Below are 23,946 nucleotides of genomic sequence, written 5' to 3' on the forward strand. Positions count from 1 at the left end.
CATTGTATTGCATGCAATGCACCTCCCAACTCACCGAATGCATTGCAGCATTTACTAACACAGTATGCATTAAGGTGATCACAAAGGACAGCTCTTGAGCTTAGTCCTGTCTGCGCATGTATCAAGTGCTGACAGGGATCTGGTTGTATCCCCCTCAGAAGGAGAAGTGCAATAAAAGCCCCCAGGCTTCTATTGGGACACACTATCTGAAGATGGCATTTCCAACTAAATATAAATAACAGGACAGGGCAAGGCCCCCCCCCACACACACCGGAACCCGCCCCGCGATGTGGTCACAATACTTTGGGGTTAATGTCTTCCATTCATTTTTATTGCGTATGAAAAATACTTTTTCCAAATGATTTTGGCAATCTCCTATTATTTATGTATTTCATAATTACAACAAAGTGTTTTTGTTTTTTGTTTTTAACTTCAATGCTGTTTATTACATTTTTTTTTAAATTAATTCATTAAGAGGGTACAGAAACAAGAAAGGGGAAGAAAGAAAAACAAGGGGCAGGGGGGGTTACATACATATGAGCAGAATTATAACATTGCAATAGTGCATACAGATCCATCAAACAAATATAGAGGCTAAGTGTGCAATGATTATCATATTATGGCAAAAAAGACATATAATTATAATTGATAGAGGCAGAGTAAGAGTTAAGGTGCCCTTACACTGCTGCGATGTCTCCACACCTCTTGAAAGATCTGTTTAGTTTTACAGTAATATAAATTGTGTTATAATTACCAATATTTGTTTAACAAACCAGAATGTTCAGCCATAATATAAACATTATTATCAGCACCTATTCCACACAATACCCCATTGCACACCCGTCTGCTCTGGGATCTGATCCAGCCCACCACACCCTACTGTTGCTAATAGGAAATTGATGTGATCTCCACCATTCCCCTTTGGTGATAATCTGCCCACGTCCAAACATGCTCCTTTCATAGCCACTTATTGGCCAGTGTACCACGTGGCCTCTTGCCTTTAGATCCTCCTGGACATCGCTTGCGATCCCCTCCTCAAGATACAAGTGCCATTTGTGGTCTAAAAGAAACACAAAATATACATAATGTATCGATAATCGGAAATTGTTACTGGGCAAAGCTAAGTATTTTCCAATTGGCTACAATCATTTTAAATCCTACAGATTTATTTTAGGGGGTTTCATTGTCTGGTCTGTTTTCATGAAGAATTTACATTGCCATCTTGTCCACACAAATATATTCTAGGAAACTTGTGTCATGTATCACATCTCCATTCCACATTCATTAACAGAAATGGCTGCAGTTGTGATGTAATATAAACTATAAACCTACTTGTGCAATAGTGATATACATAAAGTGGTATACTGTACACAGTATAGAGAGTGCATGACATAAAGTCTAGGGAATTTTATTAAGGCCCATATTAATTTTCTCTAGAAGTCCCACTGCAAAAAAATAGCTCCACTATTTGTTTATCTTGAAACCTTCAATCAGACATCTCAACCGCCACATTCCATGATTCCATAACCATACCTTCCACTCACACCTTCCCTACTGCAAGGCACCCCCCAGTTGCAATATTTCCCCTCGAAGACTCCAGATAACCCACCTGCTAACTCACCCTCCATACTGCAAGACATCTCAATTGCTAAACCCCTTCATGCTTCCAGATACCAAACCTGCCACACTCACACTTCTTGCTGCAAGACACCATGAGGGTGTCTGTCCCTAGATACCCCCACCTGCCACACTAAAGAAATGCTACATTCTCTCCACTGGATGCCGGATGACTGCCTGACAGATTCTGATAGTCAGTACTCCGACATCGGAATCCCAACTGTTTAAACTCCCGACAGTCAGGATCCCGCCTAACAGGGGCTATTCTCCCTTGTGGGAGGTCCACGACCCCCATAGAGGGCGAATAGAACCTGTGGCGAGTGAAGCAGAGCCTGCAAGGGGCTTCTTTGCGCTCACCCCCGTCGGAGCACCAGCAGTTTGGATTCCGATGTCTTTATACTGACCGTTGGGATCCCGATTGTCAGACCACCATACCACACCCCTCCCCACTATGCTTTTAAATACCAAACAAACAACACTCACCCTCTCGGTGTCAAGACACACCAATTCCAGCACCCCCCCCCCTACATGCTGCCAAATACTTCCACATTCCCCCTCTTTGCTGTCAGAAGCCAAGTCTTTATATTCGTCCACTTTGCCAGTCACCCAAGCAATCACTGGCACAACCAACACATTTCTTCTCTTTTCTGCCAGACATCCCTGAATGCTGCTATTAATCTGACTCCTTTCTCCCATAATAGATTCTAGGCTGTTCCGCGCACCCTCCTTTCATGGCTGCATTGGTGAGAGATGAGAGAACAGAGAGAGAGAGAGAGAGAGAGAGAGAGAGAGAGAGAGAGAGAAGGAAAGAAGAGATTATCATACTTTTACTTTATATATTACTATTGTTCTATATACAGTACAGGTTGAGTATCCCTTATCCGGATATATGTTACCCAAATTCATCCTGAAAACCATAGTTTCCGGAATGTACTTTTATTTATTTTTGTTGTTGTTGCTAAAAGCACTACTGGGGACATGATATGTAAATGGCACTACCAGGGACATCTGTTACGGGCACTACTGGGGACATGATATGTAACTGGCACTACTGGGGACATGATATGTAAATGGCACTACCAGGGACATGATATGTAAATGGCACTACCAGGGACATCTGTTACGGGTACTACTGGGGACATGATATGTAACTGGCACTACTGGGGACATGATATGTAACTGGCACTACTGGGGACATGTGTAACTGGCACTACTGGGGACATGTGTAACTGGCACTACTGGGGACATATGTAATGGTCACTACTGTAGACATGACATGTAACTGGCACTACTGGGGACATGATATGTAACTGGCACTACTGGGGCCATATGTAACTGGCACTACTGGGGACATATGTAACTGGCACTACTGGGGACATATGTAATGGTCACTACTGTAGACATGACATGTAACTGGCACTAAATATGTACGCGAAAATGATTCAGTGCGTAAACACACTTTGTTTCATGTTTTGAAACCTTGGTTCATGCACACCTAAAATATATTTGTGTGTATTTTATTTTGTTCTTGCATTTTAGGTTCACACATGGGTCCCATCCTCAAGATTTCTCATTGAAATATAAAAATACAGCTTGAGTATCCCTTATCCAAAATGCTTGGGACCAGGAGAATTTTGGATAACGGATTATTCCGTATTTTGGAATATTTTAATATTTCAATGATGTATCTTGAGGTATCTTGCATTTATGTTGTACATATACATCAAACACATGAAATAAACACAAATATATTTTATTTGTGCATAAAACAAGGTTTCAAAACATGAAACAAAGTTTGTGTAGAATCTCAGACACTGAAATTAAATGCCAAACAATCATTGTCTTGCACATATATAGTGCCAGTTACATATCATTCCCTCAGTACTGCTGTTACAAATGTCCCCAGTAAGTTTTTAGAAAAAAATAAAAAAACTTTGTTCACTTGCTAAAATGTATGGTTTTCGGAATAATTCGGATAACGGATATTCGGATACGGGATACTCAACCTGTATTCATATGGAAAAATCTGTTATCCAAAATACTTTTGGTCCCAAGCATTTTGGACAAGGGATACTCAACCTGTATATATTTCTAAATTTTAGAAATAAAAAGCTTTTCAGTAGCAACATATTTTAAAGAAACACAATATACAACATATTATAGCAGCTACATCAATAACAACTATCAAAAAAAAAAATAGCTGAACCTCCTTTGGTACTGTAGGTGGCCAATAGTCAATGTAGTTCTTTATTGTTAGATTTTTTTGGTACTGTCTTTAGCCCCCAAAGTTATTTTTCTTGTAGAAAAGATAAATTCACTTACAGTATTTTTACATAGGTTAAAATTTAAAGCAGTCGAAAACTAAAAAGCTTTAACAACTTACGCTGAAGATACTTTTTACATTTTAAAATAAAAAATGTACGTTTGAGCTAGTGTTTCATACAGACTTTACTTCTCCATCAGAATGCTGGAAACCTTTTACCTTTTTTATCATATATCACTAAAATTCGAGGGGCATCAACAGCCTGCTGAGGATTCATTCCAAATTCTGACATGTTTAAAAGAACCTGAAAAAATCAAATAAAAAAATAAATCCAAAGAGTACAGTATGCAGTGGAAGAGGAGAAAAAGAACCTTCATATTGGAGTACATCAGAGAGCAATACAATTATAACATTATCCATGAACAAGAATGTCTATCTGAGCCTCATTTAAGGGCAAATGTATCAAAAATTACATACCTCCCAACTGTCCCGCCTTCCGAGGAAACGTCCCTTTATTGGGGACGTTCCCGCATCCCACCCAGGACTGGCAGTGTGCCGCAGTGTGGGAGGGGCAGTTCGGAGCCCTCCTGTCACTCAGCTGAGTGGAGGAGCACAGAGCGGAGGAGCATAGATGCTGTGCGCATGCGCACAGCATCTATTCATGCAGGCAGAGGGGCGGGGGGCAAAAAATTTAGTGTTTTGCATGTCCACCAAATCGGATCTACCTATTGACTGTATCTTTTTAATGTATCTATCAACCATATATTAAGATCTCAATATCTGCCATGGTCCCTCCATTTACAACAGCAGCCGCTGGAGTCCACTGGCAACTGCAGTAGCACTGCCAAAATCACCAGAAAAAAAGCACAGCTGCCATTTTTCCGGTGATTGGAATATGCACAGTGGAGTCTGAACACTGTAGCGCTCAGACCCCACGATGCAGAGCTGCCGACGGCATTCATGACTCTTACTGTTAGCCTTGTGGGGGTCTCAGAAAATTAGGGTTCATATCCTCTGGTAACTAAACATCTCCCCTTTCATAAGATCCCTGTTTTGAGCTGATTGGACCAACAAAATCCGAGAAATTAAGCTTTAAGCCCATTTTAATTCATTCATTGTTCGTGTTTTAGCTAGAGTAATGAGACGCTGCTTAATGCTGGCTGGTCACCCCCACCTCTCAACTCCCCCTTCCCCCTCCCCTGGGAGACTGCTCTTATCACAGTTAATGAAGTCAGTGTGAATACTCTAAATTGAATCCTATACCCCTAGCCAGAAATCCCTGCAAGCTGGGCAGATAATTGGAGGGGACCCCACCGCGGTTGCTTGCCGCTTCCCATCGTGGATCTCAATTTACAGTAGTGGAACCTATACCGATGCTAGCTGTATAGTTGTGGGCTCCCATGAAGCCCTGGCTGACACTTGGTAGCCGTTTTTTAACCCCTGTCTGACCTGCTCATACTATATGACATTCCTAGTGTAGAGTAAATCTGTATTTAACCAGTGTGGCGTGATGAGCCGCATGGACAGCAGTGCCCTTACACAAGTGGAACCTACAGTATGGATCCGCGGTTGTCGTTGCTGCTTTCGCGATGCAGCGACCCATCTTGGCGCGTCATTTGCCAAGAACGGGATGCACAAGCATCTCACATGCATGTGCCCCATTCTCTGCGAAAGTACTGTATACTCACTCACTTATCCACATAGCCCTTTATAAATATAAAAAAATGAGACACAAGTCTATGCAATAGTATTTTCAGAAAAAAGTATCTATGTAACATTCTGAACAGTACAGTAATATACAGTAAAGTAGTTCTTGCATTATAGTCAGGGCCGGATTAAGCCCTCAGGGGACTTGGGTCACGTTAGACAGGGGGGCCCCATCACACTTGTCACTACTGCCCGCAAACTGCACTGGAGAATATTACACTGTCAAAACACAGAGTAAAGGAGTACTGACCCCATCCCCCCCCCCCCCCTCTTTATCCGGCCCTGGTTATAGTACATTTCAATGGACACTTCACGCACACGCAATCCAGGTTATTCCGCTATGTCGTGTGCACAGTGGTGATTTTAAAAAGCGACATCTGGTGGATGATCACTGGTGTTGCACTCATTCTGTTACGCCATGCACCAAGCTGTGCTCCTTATTTTGCTGCAGTGTGACAAAGTGCGCTGTGACGAGCTGGTGGGCCAAATGCCATAGGCAGGCTAGATAAGCGTGGCTCCATCTGTATGTCAACATGGACACTGTGTAAATGTACCGAGTCCCCTTGCATAAGTGTACAGAGTCCCCTCGCATGGCACGCTACGCTTGCCATGCTTCGGGCACGGATAAAGAGAGTGTGTCGTGTCTATAGTCCTGCTGGGAGGGGGAGATAGCCACAGAAGCGATATAGACGGCTTTCAATTAACTAATTCAAACTCACAAGGGAGGAGAGGTGCCCCCTTGGGAGCAGGAGCCCGGCAGCAGGTGACTCCATTGCCTTACAGAGTTATGCCTCTGATGGAATGCTTAACTTGTTTGGGAACACACAAAACAAAATAAATAAAAACTTTAGGACAACACAATAGATGAGGGTTAGGGTCAGCTGCAGCGGCGTAACTATATCACCGCAGCCCCCGCCACCGCGCGGGGGGGCGCTGTGCATGGCGGGGCGCCGGGGACTGCGGTGCTATAGTTACACCCCCCCCCCAATCCCCCGCAGACTTACCTATCTCGCTGGTCCCGGCGGCTCCGTTCTTCTGCTGAGGACCACCACAAAATGGCCGCCCCCATATAGCACACAGTTCTCTGAAACTGTCTGCTGTATGGGGGCGGCCATTTTGTGGTGGTCCTCAGCAGAAGAAGAACGGAGCCGCCGGGACCAGCGCGATAGGTAAGGCTGCAGGGGATTGGGGGGGGGTTTGCATGGGCGGCGGGGGATTGGGGGTGCTTGGCGGGGCGGCGGCGGGGGATTGGGGGGGGGCGCCCCCCTAACGGTGGGGGGGCGCTCAAAACTTAGTTACGCCACTGGTCAGCTGACCCACAGTTTGGGCATCATCCTAATTTTCATAAATGTCAGTAGATATATCAATAAATGTGCCCAGCTGCCTAAAGATCTACACAAAACACAAAATAAATAAGTTATGAACAGTAAATAGTTAGAAATAACATATTGAATCTATTGTACTTAAAAATGAGCAATCTGTTTAATGCATGTATTCATTCATTTCCCCAACCGTCATGTTTCTGCACCTCTTATCTCTCATAATACTTCCTATTAGCATTGGCAGCAGTAATTATGTATTGAGCAAATATAAACAGTGTCACACAGGTGGGGCTGTAGTAATTATAGGTGTGTCATTACTGCAGGTGCCATTTTGAAAATGAATCATAAAGTACGTCACAGAGTTCACAGCTCTCTTTCAAGGTGCATACCGTGAAACAAACGGGGTTATTAATAATCTTATTAAGATTTGCAAGTGGTATGAAAACATGTTAACGAACATAAATAATATATAGTAAACAGCTTATATAAACTTCATGACAACTTATAAATGGAAGATTCTTATTGGCCCAATACATTTGCAGACAGTTATGTTTCATTTATTTAAATTTTTTTGTGAAATAAAGGATTGTTGGATTTAACACTTATTTTGCACAAAGCCGGAGGAGCCAGGAAGTGGGGGGATGGGGTGTTGCAACAGTGCCATGCCTTAAGGTTAGGCAATGTAGGTAGAGCCTCACCTGTCCTATTCCAGAGTTTTGCTGAAAAAATATTAGAATAAAGAAAATGTTTACATATTTATTACTTATAAATGAGTGAACAGAAAAAGGTCACCCGGTGCTCTATCTGGTGACTAAGAATGGTGTTCTAGCACTGCAATTTGTTTCTCAGCCAAAATCTGTTTCACAGACCGAGCTGTGTGGTGCATTGTACCGATAGTGGAAAAAACATTTTTCCACCACTCTGGCCCCTTTCTTCTGATTCTTTCCAGTAAAAGTTTCTAGAACATTTCTGTAGTAACAGGGTATGGATCAGTGTAAAGGTTATTAATCTGGCAGGGGATCCAGATTATAGTTTAACAATGTATAGGTCAACACCAAAAGACTGTGCAGTCTGGTGTAAACTGCACTCTCCATGGTGGCATAGAGATTCCAGGCTTCTGATTGGTCCTCATCCCTCTCACATTCTCACCATTTAAAAGTATAAATGACTCCACCTTATATTTTGGAGTTCAGTGTATTCTAAAAGCAGAAGAGAGGTGATCTGAACAAATACAGTTGTAAGGTTTAGAGCTAATAAAACAAATCCACACACAATACACATTGTATGTGGTGTGCAAGGGAGCTTGTCAAAATTATGAGCTTTTTTCATTTACATACACCGTAGCCCGGCTTACCTGCACGTGACCTTGTGGTTGCATGAAGCCACCCATCACACCAAAGGTGCATAACAAATCATCATTATGGGCAGCAGTGGCCAGAGCTGGGATGATTGTGTGAAAAGGACGTTTTCCCGGGGACAGACAATTGGGATGAGCAGGAGACAAAGAGAAACTGTTCCCTCGGTTCTGCAATATCAAAAAACAAATATTACAATAGAAATATTACAAGGAAAATGCTTGCAGTCTCTAGGATATCTATACAGTCATAACATGACAACGCATTACATACCTCCCAACTGTCCCGCTTACCGCAGGAACGTCCCGGTAATTTGGGGACGTTCCTGCATCCCGCCATTGTCCCGCGGTGGTGGGGGGCACTTGGGAGTCCCCCCCCCAGCCTGAATAGGATAGACACTGTGCGCATGTGCACAGCGTCTATTCAGCAGTGCAGAGCGGCGAAGAACAGGGGTGCGGCCTTAGGACGCGTCACCCAGTGAGACCACGCTCATTTTCGTAGGCCATGCCCCCTTTTTGTCCGCGCACCTATCCCGACCCAGCAGGACATAAAGTTGGGAGGTATGTGCATATGTTAAATCCTTTCACATGCATAGGAAGTGTTCAAAAAAAATAAAATCAGAGAAGCAGCATGGAGATAGCCTGCTACAACAGCCATACTGGCCAGGAAAGGTAAGAGTTTGTTTATTACCTTCCCCAGTGCCATTGTCTGCAGTTGTGTGTATACATGAGCCAGGTAGCAGGCTCACACACATGGGCCCTTATTCTGGTTCACTGGCAAAGGCAAATTTCTTCTCAAATGGACAAAAACCATGTGCACTGCAGGTGGGGCAGATGTAACTTGCGCAGAGAAAATTAGATTTGGGTGGGGTTTTCCTTCAAAGTGAGATCTATATTGCAGTGTAAAAATAAAGCAGTCAGTATTTACCCTGCACAGAAGCAAAGTAACTTACCCAAATCTAATTCTCTCTGCACATGTTACATCTGCCCCACCTGCAGTGCACATGGTTCTGTCCATTTGAGAAGGAATTTGCCTTTGCCAGTGAACCAGAAAAAGGCCCATGCAGTGTAGCTCAGTCCACATTAAATACATTTTCTTAATCTAAATTATTTAAATAAAAATATTAACATTATGAAATATTGATTTACGAGACCTGCTTTATTTTGCTTACTGTTAACAGAAGAGTATATGGAAATTGCTAAACTGAAATTCCCCATTCCCGGTACAGCTATGATTTATGTGAGTGGCCACCCTAATGTTGATTTGGCTGATGATGTATTCTGTCGTATATATTTATATAACGTATAACTTATACAATAACTCTCCTCACTGCTGGTCATATCTACAGAATGATATCAGACCACTCCCAGGTTCCAGCTTATCATGTTTATTTAACATTGCAAATAATGTCAATATACAGACAGGATGTTAAAGGAAAATTATAGGTCACAACCAAAGGCACAACTCAAAGTCAATACCCGGACTTCAGTGTAACCTATTATTACACCATGTCAATAGTAAATGTAGACATACTGTACTGTACAGCCCTGTTTCCTAAACCACACAATTACAGTCCAAGTTTTACCGATATCCATGCTTGAGCACAGATTAATTAGTCAGTTTAATGTGACCATCTAGACTCAAGCATGTATATCCTTAAAACCAGGACTGTACTGGAAGAGTGGAGACTGCAGGGATGGATTCAGTATGAAATCCCGGCAGTCGGGATCCCGGCGTTCAAAATCCCGACGCCGGAATCCCGACCGCCGAAATCCCGACAAGGGGGGGACGTGGATCGCTCCCCCTTGCGGGCTCGCTGCGCTCGCCACGCAGCGGGCCCGGTGCCTCGCTACGCTCGGCACGCTAACTTATTCTCCCTCCAGGGGTGTCGTGGACACCCACGGAGGGAGAAAGTGTCGGGATTTCGGCGGTCGGGATTCTGAACGCCGGGATCCCGACCGCCGGGATTTTAACTGCATCCCGCAGGGATGTAGCGTCAAGATACTTCTTACTGCTTCAGAATGTGGTTTATTTTTAGATGCACAAACATGTACATAAAGGTTCAGGAAATTATTAGAAAACAATTGAAATCCTGTATAGCAATGACATCTAGTATGGTATGAGAATGTGTCATGTTTATATATGTGTGACTCATGATGGAATAGGTGACACATTATCATACACTTCCAGTATCAGAACTGGGAATCCCAATTACAGTTTCCCTGTACACGTACCAGCCCCTGACCATGTGCTGGCCTTGAGCAGTGTTTTTACTAGATTTGTGGCGATGCTCCTTACCCTTGGCCTCACCCCCACCCCACTCAGGGGCAGATTTATTAAGCTCGGTGAAGTGATGGACTGTCTGGTTTTTATTACCGGCCAATCACCTCCTAACTGTGAAGTTACAGGCTGGATTTCAAAAATGACAGGTAGGAGCTGATTGGCCAGTGATAAAAACCAAATTATTTATCATTTCACCATGCTTAATAAATCTACCCCTCAGAGCTGGATTACAGTTCTGGATGGCCCGGGGTACTTAAGACAGGGGGCCCTGAGATCCAACAGGAAAAGCATAATACAAATATATTCATACTGTATAATGCAGGGGTTTTGCACTCTAGCTATGAAATAAAGCGTGACAAACTGTTTCTTTGATCCGTGCTTCGGTACTTATGTATTATCTGGGCTCCCATGTTAAATGCACCCCATTTTTTTCATACCCCTACTATCCAACTACGCATGGAGTTGATTTTATATAGTGTGGCGAGCGCAGCGAGCCACCGTGCCCGAAGCGTGGCGAGCGCAGCGAGCCCCGCGAGGGGATGCGGTCTCATAAGAAAAACGGGAGCCCAGATATTACATAAGTACCCGTGCTTCTTTATCTGTTCTATCATCAGGATACAACCAACATGAATGAAACAAACGTTATAATATTAATAATAATAATAATAAAGATATTTATATAGCACGTTTCTCCCAATAGGACTCAAAGTGCTTCACCATTGTCTTTACAGCTCAGAATACACAACAAGCTTAACAGTAGATGTCAGTAAAATGCGTGAGTAAATTGGTATGCCTTTAGTCTATTTTTAAGGGGTTCTACAGTTAGGGCTCCTCGCGCTATGCAAGTAAGAGAGTTGACAGCTCGACCCCCAGATGAATTTAGGGAAATTCTGGGTACTGTTAGTAGTCCTTCTTCAGTGGATCGTAGTAATCGAGTAGGACAGTAAGGAATCAGAAGCTGCTGCAGGTACCTTGGGCCCTGGTCATGTAGGGCCTTGAAAGTGAGTAAGCCAATCTTGAAAACGATTCGCCAGTTTATTATACACTTATATATTCATTGTACACCTTACTATCAACGTATCAACGTACAAGGATGCCGGGCGCTGATCTCTAAACCTCCAGTAAGTAGACAGATGTCATCATGTAACCCATTACCAAATCATTAACTAATTTCTTATTGATATGCAGCTAAAAACCTAAAAATACACAATGCACTGATGACATCATCTTCTGTCTGCTGAGTGGGAATTTTGAGTTCAGCGCCCGGCGTGCTTGTACATTGCTAGTAAGTTGTATATTGTTTGCTTCATTTATGTTGTTTGTATCCTGACGATAGTGCGATTAAAGAAGCACTAAAATGTTGATCAAATAGACAGATTTTTTGTGTTTTATTTCCAAGCCACACCACTGCGTTCTGTACTTGCGACACTGTTAAATATACATCATGATAAAAAGGCCTTTTTATCGTGGTGTATAGTGCATGGATGTGCAGATCCAGAGGGCACCGGAGCCAATTATCCCTTGCAGGAAACCAGTGTGCCAGAGGTTTGTGGTATATATCCTTTTTTCTTTAAAAAGGATACAGGAATATCTAAAATGCATTGACCCAGAAGCCTCCCAGAGACACAGCTAGAATACCCTGCACACTACACTGCTTTGTAAGAATGACAGTAATTTATTTCCGTGTGTCTGCAGCACCGGACTATCAGCATTATACCACTGTGCACCTGTTCTAGCTGCGCTGCTATTTTATATGTACCTGTTGTGTTGCTATAAATTCTGTTAACCTGTGGATCATGGTGAAGTGTCCATTCTCAGAGGGATATAAAAAGATACCTCGATATGAATGCCGGTTGGAAAATAAACGTAAGAATTTTCCTTGCAATGTCTTGTTTGCTGATTGATTTTGTGACCATCCTGAGCTGCAAAGATACCTTTACAATTACGTAAGTTACATGCACTCGAGAACTAAATGGAGAAATAAGTAATAATGCCACTGTATAGGTCATTGGTACAACCTCACCTAGAGTATTGTGTTCAGTTCTGGAGGCCATATCTCCAGAAGGATATAAATACATTAGAGACTGTACAAAGAAGAGCAACTAAAATGGTGCATGGCCTACATCACAAAACGTACCAGGAAAGACTAAAAGATCTTAATATGTATACTTTAGAGCAGAGAAGGGAAAGGGGGGACATGATAGAAACTTTCAAATATATCAAGGGCTTTAACAAGGTACAGGTGGGAGACATTCTTCACAGGAAGAGGATCAACAGAACACAAGGGCATGCACTGAAACTAGAGGGAGGAAGATTCATGGGAAATGTGAGGAAGAATTACTTTACAGAAAGAGTAGTGGATAAGTGGAATAGCCTCCCATCAGAGGTGGTAGACGCAAATACAGTAAAGCAATTTAAACATGCTTGGGATAGGCATATTTATATGCTTACAAAGAAATAAGAAATTTGGTTTGAGGTAACATGTTGAAAAAAGAGGCAGACTAGGTGGGCCAAGTGGTTCTTATCTGCCAACAAATTATATGTTTCTCTATGACTTACCTGCAAAGTAAACCCACAGCCTTCTGGTACTAGTCCTGTGCCAAAATCCATGTAGTTGCTATTGATAAATGAACAGGCATTGCCATGTGAATCTACCACAGTAAAGTAAACAGTGTCACTCCCCATTTCGAAAGGGCTTCCATGTTCATTGCCTTCTGATGCTCTAATGAAACAGAAGAGTACAATGTGAACATACTGTACTACAAACATACATAAACATATTAGATATATAGTATACATACATAAATAAAGTTATTAAATATACATACATTTATACATACATGAAGCTATCAAAGATACATACATGACATTCATTTAACAATTCTATTTGAGAATGTTCATTTACAGGACTTACTATTACAGTCAACTGTTTGCACTACTGGTGTTGCTTAGCGCTGTATAAAATTACATTACTAAAATACTTAAGACAGCTGCAGGCACGTTTACAAATTTACAAATAAACATAATTACGCCCCACACAATTACATTGATAAGACAATAGGAGAGGGGTCACAAGAGAGTTTACAGTCTTGTGCAGGCATTCCCAACCACGGTCCACAAAGCACACTATTGGCAAAGGTGCCACTTGCCCCTGTGACACCTGGGGTTAGATGCACAAAGCTTTAAAGGTGATGAAATGGAGAATGATAAACAACCAACCAATCAGAACCTACCTGACATTTTTTTAACACAGTATGTGACATAGCAGGTAGGATCTGATTGGCTGGCTGTTTATCCTCTCCATTTTACCACTTTTGAAGCTTAGTGCATCTGGCCCTTGGTGTGGCTGAGAGCGATCTACACCCTTTCCCCTGTTTCCATCACTCCCAGGATCCCCCTTCTGATGCTACTGACCAACAGTCCAGGTTTTAGCAATATTCGTGCTTGTGCACAAGTGAATTACTTAGTATTTCAGTTCTTTTTATTTAACTATTTGTGTTGAAGCCTGGATATCACTAAAACCTGTTAGTATGCCTTGAGGACCAAGGTTGGGAATTCCTGGTCTAGAGGAATGTACGGTACTTGTTTCCTAGCACGGCGCCCATCGCATACCGTACATAGTGGTATGCGATGGTATGCGATGCGATATTCGCGTAAATTAACAGGAATGCACAATTAAATATCGCATATCATCGCATGCCAGCAAATGGCATGCAATGTGATGCGATGCGATTTTTAATTGTACAAGCACCCTGATGGGTGCTTACAATGTTAAATGCACCCCCATTGTAAATGCCACCCCCACTATTAATGCCAACCCGAAGCGTGGCGAGCGCAGCGAGCCCGCGTGGGGCGGCGGTACGCGTCCTCCGACCCTTTTCATACCCCCACTATCCACGTCGGCGTGGAGTTGATTTTAGATAGTGTGGCGAGCGCAGCGAGCCATCGAGCCCGAAGCATGGTGAGCGGACGCCAATTACATGTAAAGTAATCCGCATCCGTTCGCCGCGCTTCGGGCTCGGTGGCTCGCTGCGATCGCCACACTATCTAAAATCAACTCCACGCTGACGTGGATAGTGGGGGTATGAAAAGGTCGGAGGACGCGTACCGCCGCCCCTCGCTGGCTCGCTGCGCTCGCCACGCTTCAGGTTGGCGTTGATAGTGGGGGTGGCATTGACAATGGGGGTGCATTTAACATTGTAAGCACCCATCTGGGTGCTTGTACAATTAAAAATCGCATTGCATCGCTATATTGCATGCAATGCGATGCGATGTACTGCGATGAAAATCGGGGGCACCGTGCTAGGAAACAAGTACCGAATGTACTGTACTTCAGTTGGCCATACACTACTGCGATGTATCACAGCAGTGTATGCCAACCTCCGTCTCCCACCCGATTGGGATGGGACCACAGATAGGATCGTATGGGATGTCAAACACATCCGATTTGGGCAGACTTCTGCGCCCAATCCGTCGGATTCAGATCAAGTCAGTCCAAATCAAACTAGATTGTGGTGGCCTTCAGAATCAGGCCACAACGAGGTTTGGGACCAATTACTTTTCAGATTGAAGGTGAGATATATGCAATGCATGAATGCGGTAACTGTAGTTCCAGAGAAATACTGTATCACTTATTTATCCCCATATGTATATTTAGAGCAGTATCATAGGGGTCATTGATCTGGCCATCTGTAATAAGTTAAGGAAATAGTTGCTATATCCCAAGAGCTAACTCCTATCGGCTACTTTTGACAAAATTTGGATCCTGCCGGTTCTAAATTTAGAAGCAACTTCATCGCCAGGTAACTGTATGGAGCATATGGCGAATATGCAACTCCATCTATATATGTCATTGAATATAGAAAACTATGGGCTTCCTTTCAGAAGAATGCCACAGAGAGGGATGCAAACAATCCCTTCCCATCCTCCACGCCTTGCTCATGTGATGGCCAATGGTTACACATGCACATTAGGACTCCAGGGTCATAAACCTGGAGGTCAATTTTTTTTGCTGCATCGACTCTCTATTGAATAAGCTAGTGAATACGGATGAGATGTATTTGCAATGCGTGATACATCCTGCCTTTAGACTTTTTCTACTTTGTTTTTAAAACATATTTATTTATAACCAAGCCTCGTAGTCGTACAGGAGACTGTTAGGATTCTCCTATCTCCAGCACTGATTGATCCAAAGTAATGTCTAAACTAAAAGTGATCGAGAAGAAGTAAGTTTGAAATTCTTGTGCCATTTTCTCAGAGATCCAATATATTTCCCTAGTAATTATTATAAAAGGATAACCCGACTCCTTTGTGAAATACTGCCATAGTGCTCCCTCTACAGGAAGCAGAAGCACATGAACGCTGCAAGCACTGATCAGCTACCCAGGCTGTAAAACAGTTTGTGGCCTATAATGCTGCTTTCAGACCGCAAAACTGGCTTTGACCAGGTATTTTAAAACATTTCTAAAAATGGGTCTGCCAGCTAAAACCCCTTTCACACCGCATGTCTTTAAACGGTATTTCAATGCAGTTTTTGTTCCTTCAAAACACTGAACCCGTTTTAATCCATAGAAATCAGTGGATGAAAAAAACGTGTCTGAAACGGTTAGGACCCTGCTTTATTACCGTTTAGAAATACCAGTTCAATAGAACCGGTAAATTCACTCTGCAGCTTTCAGACTGCACAAATTACCATTTTAAAACAGTAAAAAATAAACGTGAAAGGGGCAACACTGATGCCTCTGCGGTGAAACAGTCAGGTTCATTAATCCATATTTTTCAGCAATCATAAATATAAAGTTGTTTTAAGACATCTTTCAGGCAATCTTGATTTTCCTACTTATGACATAAATAAAACAAAGCACTGTACAACTTTATATATACAGTATAAACAAAGCAAATGTTTACATACAAATATTAAGAATGTAAAAATGAACTAAATGTTTCATTCGTTTGGGTGGAGTTCCTAGGTGGCACTGCTGTCTCATGTTTTGGCTCATCACAAAGGATGACTGTTCTGCTAGAACAGCAAAGAGGTTCCAAAGTCTGCGGTCCTTTTTTATGACCAGGTAATTTCCATGGTGCAACCCAGTTAGTTAGGTTGAGTAAACATTTTTATCTAAAGCACACAAAGCTGTCTTACACACACTGGTACCAGCATCACAGGGCAACCTGTGGTCATAAAGTCATCCTCCAGTACAACGTAACAGCTCTAAAGGGCAGAAGCTACAACAACAATTTACCTTTCAATAAGGCTTGTGTGTTTAGTGCAAAATGATGGCATTTATTGGCACTTATATTTGGTTAGAAATCTCTTTCCAGGACATGCAAATTCTTTCTTATATAGTCATTTATTTATTTTTATTAATTATTAGCCGCAAGACAGCAATTAAAATAATATAAAAGTACATAAAGGTGATATTCTGCAGCAATATGGTCCTAAATGAAAATAAACAGGTTGAAGACATTACAGAAAGTAATTACAGAAAGTACACAGCTTACAGCAGCTTCAGAGACCTTCATGGCACCGGCGTTACATGTTTCTAAACCAGAAATAGTCATCGGTCATCTGCAAATAAGTTAGCCGCCGCCCGGACAGAAAGAAAACCAGCCTGGTTTCCCCAATCTGTGCAAATGTAAGATGCTCTGACCGTCCAACAACTCGGCGGCAGAATCAAGCGGATTGAGGATGGCCCTGACATCACAAACTCTCACTTAAAACACCTGCCTGCATTTTTCCTGACACTCCCAAAAACCATCAGGTGTCTCCTGCAAATAGCTATGTGGGGCACCAATGCTGGGATCCGCACAGGACCACGCATTGCATCGGACCTGCGGTCATTCATATGCAATATTGGGTACTTGTGTACTAGCACAGTGCCCATCGCATCGCAGACCATAAGGCATACGATGATATGCGATGCTGTGCCATGTTACGCGATGGCAGGCGATGTTATACAATTTTAAATTGTATACTATCGCATTGTATGGCATTGTATGCCATTGTATCGCATATACAATGGTATGCGATTTTAAATTGTATAAGCACCCTAATGGGTTTTTCAATGTTAAAAGTGCCCACTATAAGATAATTAACCGTGATGGGTGCTTAGTATGTTAAAAGCACTCCCAATGGCACCCCCACTATGAACGCCAACCCAAAGCGTGGCGAGCTCAGCGAGCCCGCGTGGGGCGGCGGTACGCGTCCTCTGACCTTTTCATACCCCCACTATCCACGTCAGCGTGGAGCTGATTTTATATAGTGTGGTGAGCGCAGCGAGCCACCCAGCCTGAAGCGTGGCGAGTGCAGCGAGCCCCGCGAGGGGACGCGTATTACTTTTACATGTATTGCGCGTCCGCTCGCCACGCTTCGGGCTCGGTGGCTCGCTGCGCTCACCACACAATATAAAATCAGCTCCACGCAGACGTGGATAGTGGGGGTATGAAAAGGTCGGAGGACGCGTACCTCCGCCCAGGGGCGGATTGGCCATTATATCTACCGGGAACTTTCCCGGGAGGCTGACACTACAGAGGCCGCCGCCGCTGCAAGTTGCGCATGCACACTTGCACGCTGACCGTCACAAATTTAGTGACAGCCAGGGCTGCTCAGCAGCAGGAGGCCTTGCCCAGTGTGCGGCCCTTCATCCTAATTGGTGGGTGGCTGCCGTACATCAATCAGGTCAGAGATAGTGGCCCGCTCCTCCCGTCCACTGTACTAGGTGAAGTTGCGGGGGGGGGGGGGTCAGGGGAAGGGAAAGGGGTAGGGGTTCGGAGACAGGCAGGGTAGCTCAGCCGCCACTGCAGGAAACTAGAGGGGGGGGGTAGGGTACCACAACTGAGCTGTCTTGCCGGCAGCGAGGACACTGACAGGGGAAGAGGGAAGGCAACAGATATAGAGCTGCCCCAGCGCTGACATGGAGATGCTGGCAGCTTAGCACGGTAGCTAGAGAAACCACAGCTGCAACGAGTGCAGAAACGGGAGGAGGCCGTCACGTTGGAGAGCGGGTACAGCGTGGAGGACAGAGCTGCCGTGTGGCGCTGTGAAGAGACATGAAGCGCCTGACACTACAGGTCAGAATGGGGGATGAGACAGAGTTGCACTGCCCTAGCATACTGCAGGGACTGGCTGCGTGTTAATGATGTTACAGTAAAGTGGTATGGGGGCAGCATCATTGTTTGTTATTTAGCCTCCAGGTACCTTCTGCATATTAGGGGGTGGGTGTTAGGATGGCAGTGGGAGTGAGATGTTTGGTTGCGTTGCACCCCCCCCCCCTCACTGCAAGCTCCCCCCCCTGCCCATACCACTTTACTGTGGGGGAGCGGAGGTGCAGGGGGGCCACCTGAGTCGGATGTGGGGAGAGGGGAATACAGTGCCCCCAAGAAGAGCCAGATGTGGCCTCCTTCTGCCTTGCACTAGGCTAGGCTGCTGCTGTGACTCGGTATCTGGGGTCAGTATGGCCCTATACCTTGTTAGTAAGCAGCGCCCTTCTATATCCAGTCCCCACTACAGAACACCAAGCCCAGACCCCAGAGCTGTAATCCTCCTGGGCAACAAGCAGTTAAACACCCCCCCCGCCCCCCCCCCCCCCATGGCAAGGAGTATAAATGCCCTGACAACAATCATGTATTCCCCTGGGAATGAGGATGTATATCGGAGTATGTATGTATAAGAATGGTGGAGTATGTATGTATGTATGTATGTATGAGAGTAGCGGTGTATTTATGTATGAGAGTGGCAGTGTATACATGTATGTATGAGAGTGCCGGAGAGTGGCAGTGTATGTATGTATGTATGAGAGTGGCGGTGTATACATGTATGTATGAGAGTGGCGGTGTATGTATGTATGTATGAGAGTGGCGGTGTATACATGTATGTATGAGAGTGCCGGAGTATGTATGTACTGTATGTATGTATGTATGTATGAATGAGAGTGGCGGTGTATGTATGTATGTATGTATGTATGAGAGTGGCGGCGTATGTATGTTTGTATGTATGAGGGTGGTGGTATATGTATGTATGTATGTTTAAGAGTGTTGGAGTATGTATGTATGTATGTATGTATGTATGAGAGTGGCGATGTATGTATGTATGTATGAGAGTGGCGGTGTATGTATGTTTGTATGAGGGTGGTGGTGTATGTATGTATGTATGTATGTTTAAGAGTGTTGGAGTATGTATGTATGTATGTATGAGAGTGGCGATGTATGTATGTATGTATGTATTTATGTATGTATGAGAGTGGCGGTGTATGTATGGATGAGAGTGGCAGTGTATGTAAGACAGTGGTGTATGTATGTATGAGAGTGGCGATGTATGTATGTATGTATTTATGTATGTATGAGAGTGGCGGTGTATGTATGGATGAGAGTGGCGGTGTATGTAAGACAGTGGTGTATGTATGTATGAGAGTGGCGATGTATGTATGAGAGTGGCGGTGTGTGTATGTATGAGAGTGGCAGAGTATACATGTATGTATGAGAGTGGCGGTGTATGTAAGACAGTGGTGTATGTATGTATGAGAGTGGCGATGTATGTATGAGAGTGGCGGTGTGTGTATGTATGAGAGTGGCAGAGTATACATGTATGTATGAGAGTGGCGGTGTATGTATGTATGAGAGTGGCGGTGTATACATGTATGTATTAGAGTGCTGGAGTATGTATGCATGAGAGTGGCGGAGTATGTATGTATGTATGTATGTATGTATGTATGAGAGTGGTGGTGTTGTATGTAAGACAGTGGTGTAAATATGACATTGGTGTATGTATGTATGAGTGGCGGTGTATGTATGTATGAGAGTGGCGGCGTATGTATGTTTGTATGTATGAGAGTGGTGGTGTATGTATGTATGTATGTTTAAGAGTGTTGGAGTATGTATGTATATATGAGAGTGGCTATGTATGTATGTATGTATGTATGTATGAGAGTGGCGGTGTATGTACAGTATGTATGTTTGTATGTATGTATGAGGGTGGTGGTGTATGTATGTATGTATGTTTAAGAGTGTTGGAGTATGTATGTATGTATGTATGTATGTATGTATGAGAGTGGCTATGTATGTATGTATGTATGTATAAGAGTGGCGGTGTATGTATAAGGGTGGCTATGTATGTATGAGAGTGGCGGTGTATGTATGCATTTATGTATGTATAAGAGTGGCAGAGTATGTATGTATGAGAGTGGCGGTGTATGTAAGACAGTGGTGTATGTATGTATGAGAGTGGCGGTGTATACAAGTATGTATGAGAGCAAAGTATGTTTTAATACAGGATTACGGTTAACATTTAAGTTGCTTTGTGGGCTAGCATTAAAATCATAGGTAACACTAACAATGGTTCTTGTACGGCACTAGCCATAGTGCCGTAGTGTAGTCGTTAGTTGGGGTGGCCGGGGGCCTGGCACCAGCAAGCCTGGCAGGCCATTGTTGTATGTGGTATACTATGTAATGGGTGTGTGACGTGTGATAGTCATTACGGTGTCCATGTTGTCCCAATTTTACGGACATTTGTAAAGCCCTGACATGATGTGTAAGGGCATTACGGTGTGTTGCGGTGTGTGGCATTAGTTTTGCCTGTCAACAATGTATATAAGTATTGTGATGTAATAATCCTGCCTAGTGTTGTTGAATCTGCCCTTTATTGATTTGTTGCCGCCCACATGAGGCCACTTTCAGAAATTTTCCAGGGCCACTTTTAGTCCCCAATCCGCCCCTGCCTCCGCCGCTCGCCACGCTTCGGGTTGGCATTCATAGTGGGGGTGCATTTAACATTGTAAGCCCCCATTAGGGTGCTTATACAATTAAAAATCGTATAGGGGGCTTATACAATTTAAAATCGCATTGGTGTGCATCGGGTGTATGGCATGCGATGGCATGCGATGCGATGCGATTATATGTCGTACGACTTAATATCGTGGGCGCCGTGATAATACACAAGTACCCAATATTGTTTTTTCATGTGATTAATTGCCATAATCGCAAGAAAAAGGCCCAAATTGCCTTTATATCAAATTATAACATTTATGATTTGTAGGGTGTGTTAGTTTAAGTACAGTATGTGCTCAAATTAAAATACTACCATTATAATAATAATGCACACTGATTAAGGAAAGCTTGAAAGTAGTGGTAAAGTTCAATCACAGGATGTTAATTGGTGCCCGTGTCATAACTTTTATTTCTTCATGTATTCCTATTAATATGATCTTCATACTCTGCATATACTGTAGTTGTTCATCCTGCATTTGTGTAGATGCTGCTGCACTGTGGTAGTTACTAGACGTGTCCATAAATAGATGGTTTTGGGATCCTGGAGCTTGGAATGCCAGCGGTCAGGAGACCAACACTGGCATCCAGATGGTCAGAAAATCTAATACATTTAGGTATGTATGATAACCCTATTCCCCTTCAACCTTAACCCTCCCTACATGTAGCCTGACCCCACAGCCTAACCCCAATCAACCCTTAGTGCATAACCCTAACTGCCCCCACCCGCAGTCTTACCCTAAGAGTACCCACTTAGGGGTAGATTTATTAAGCTCAGTGAAGGATAGTGCATGGTTTTTATCACCGGCCAATCAGCTCCTACCTGTCATTTTTCAAACCAAGCCTGAAACTTCACAATTTGATCAGTGTTGGGATTCTGGTGTCAATATTCTAACTGCCGGCATCCCGATCGCCAATTTATGCTAACTGGATCCCCCATAATCAAGTGCAATGAAACAGTCATAAAATAAAGTAACAGTATTATCCTCATATCCTTTGGTGTATAATTGTGAGTAAAACATATGCATAAGTAAAAACTTTATATCCTGGAAAGAGTTCAGATATTTTATATTGAATGTAAACTATTCCATGTAGTTGCCTGTCATTTTCCTGTGTTGTCTGTCATTTAAATCACTAAAAATCAGGCAAAGTCTCTAATAATGACCGGATAAATTTGTAAAGAATATTAGTATAATTTTTATATAATACTTACTTTTTCAAATCGATACGTTTTGCCTGTCTTGTAGCGTACACCTTACTAATGAGGTCAGTTGTGGGCACCGGGTAAAATGCAGGATCGGCACAGTACCAATGACAATCTGAAATACTTTTTTTTAGAACTTCGGTTATGACATGAATATAATCAGCAGTATTATGTCCCATCTCTGCAAAATGACAGATTAAATAGTTATTACATTTACTGTATATTATGGAAGATGCTAAAATACAAATGTTATACTGTAAATAGAGATGTGCATCTAGGTTTCCATGCAAACTAAAAAACCACCCAAATTTCTGATTTCCAAATCTTTCCCGTCTCAGTATTTCCCACCGGGCTCTGATTCGAAAATGAGGCAAAAAGTAATTGTCCCTTCATCAGATTTTGCATGTTTTAGATTCATTAAAAGTCCTTCCCTCATGGTTTGGGTGCCAGTTCACATAGAGGGGCAGATGTATGAAGCAGTGATAACGGAGGTACAGTATATATTATACAGACCAGCTGATGGTTGCCACAGGCCACTTCTACACTGGCTCACTTCTCCTCCCTTATTACTGCTTCATACAGCTACCCCATAATGAGGTAGAGGGAGAAGGTGGAAGGGCTGCAGAGTGATACACTGTGACTGATAATAATACCATTATCCAGTTTGGCCAAATTAGACCAGATCCAGCTTGGTTCTTTGGCTAAATGCCTCACAAATGGGATTTGGGCCTGTAAGTGCATACTGGTCATCTTTGATTCACTTTTTTTTTACATCTGTAAAGGCCCATACACACTAGACGATATTGGTCAGAATATCGCTCAGGAACGGCTTTCTGAACGATATTGTGGACAGTATCACCTAGTGTGTACACTCCCTGTTGCTAACGATTCACACTCCCAGGCATCATTAACAACGCCGTCCCTCGTCCAAGCATGTCCGAATGAGGGAGGTCATCGTTAACGACATCCATGCTGCAGCGGTAGCAGGGCCTTCACTCCCCCCGCTGACGCTCACCTTGAAGCAGGTATTGGCAAGCGTCACTGGAGACAGGAGTACTGAAACGATTCCCATCCATGACCTCCGTACGCTGCACCAAGTTACCTCACTCCTTGCCCCTGTAATCTATCCTACCCAGTTTGTGATATTATTTAATGTTTATTACTGACTGTATGCTTTGTACTTGTGCAGTATCCTACAGCTGTGTGTTGTACTTAGGTCTGAATCTGTTCATTTGAAATGTTTCTATGTTTACCAGGGTGGTTATAAGAGAGAAGAAGGCCCGTGTCAATACCCCCTCCTCTCTAGCTACCAGCACTGTAGAGCCTGAGCACTAAGGGGTCAGACTAAAATGCATGCGCAGATCTCCCAAAAAATGGCGCAGTGGTCATTTGCCAGCATATTTCTCTATTGCACCAGTGAAGTTTACATTACACAGC

At 43.3% G+C, this 23,946-nt stretch overlaps 1 protein-coding gene across 1 annotated transcript in view; it reads right to left on the reverse strand.

Moving 5' to 3' along the window:
- Positions 1–435: 435 nt before the first annotated feature.
- Positions 436–23,946, reverse strand: part of LOC146064496 (glutathione hydrolase-like YwrD proenzyme) — a 71,997-nt gene continuing 48,486 nt past the window's right edge. The window contains exons 8-12 of the mRNA XM_083178035.1: positions 22,519–22,690; positions 13,107–13,269; positions 8,264–8,434; positions 4,100–4,184; positions 436–1,060 (exon numbers count right to left, since the gene is read on the reverse strand). Coding sequence (XP_083034161.1) covers positions 813–1,060; positions 4,100–4,184; positions 8,264–8,434; positions 13,107–13,269; positions 22,519–22,690 — 839 coding nt within the window. The 3' untranslated portion in view covers positions 436–812. The remainder of the gene's footprint in view (positions 1,061–4,099; positions 4,185–8,263; positions 8,435–13,106; positions 13,270–22,518; positions 22,691–23,946) is intronic.

This window comes from Crinia signifera, chromosome 3 (genome assembly GCF_055691185.1).
Source record: "Crinia signifera chromosome 3, ASM5569118v1, whole genome shotgun sequence".
Classification (NCBI taxonomy): domain Eukaryota; kingdom Metazoa; phylum Chordata; class Amphibia; order Anura; family Myobatrachidae; genus Crinia; species Crinia signifera.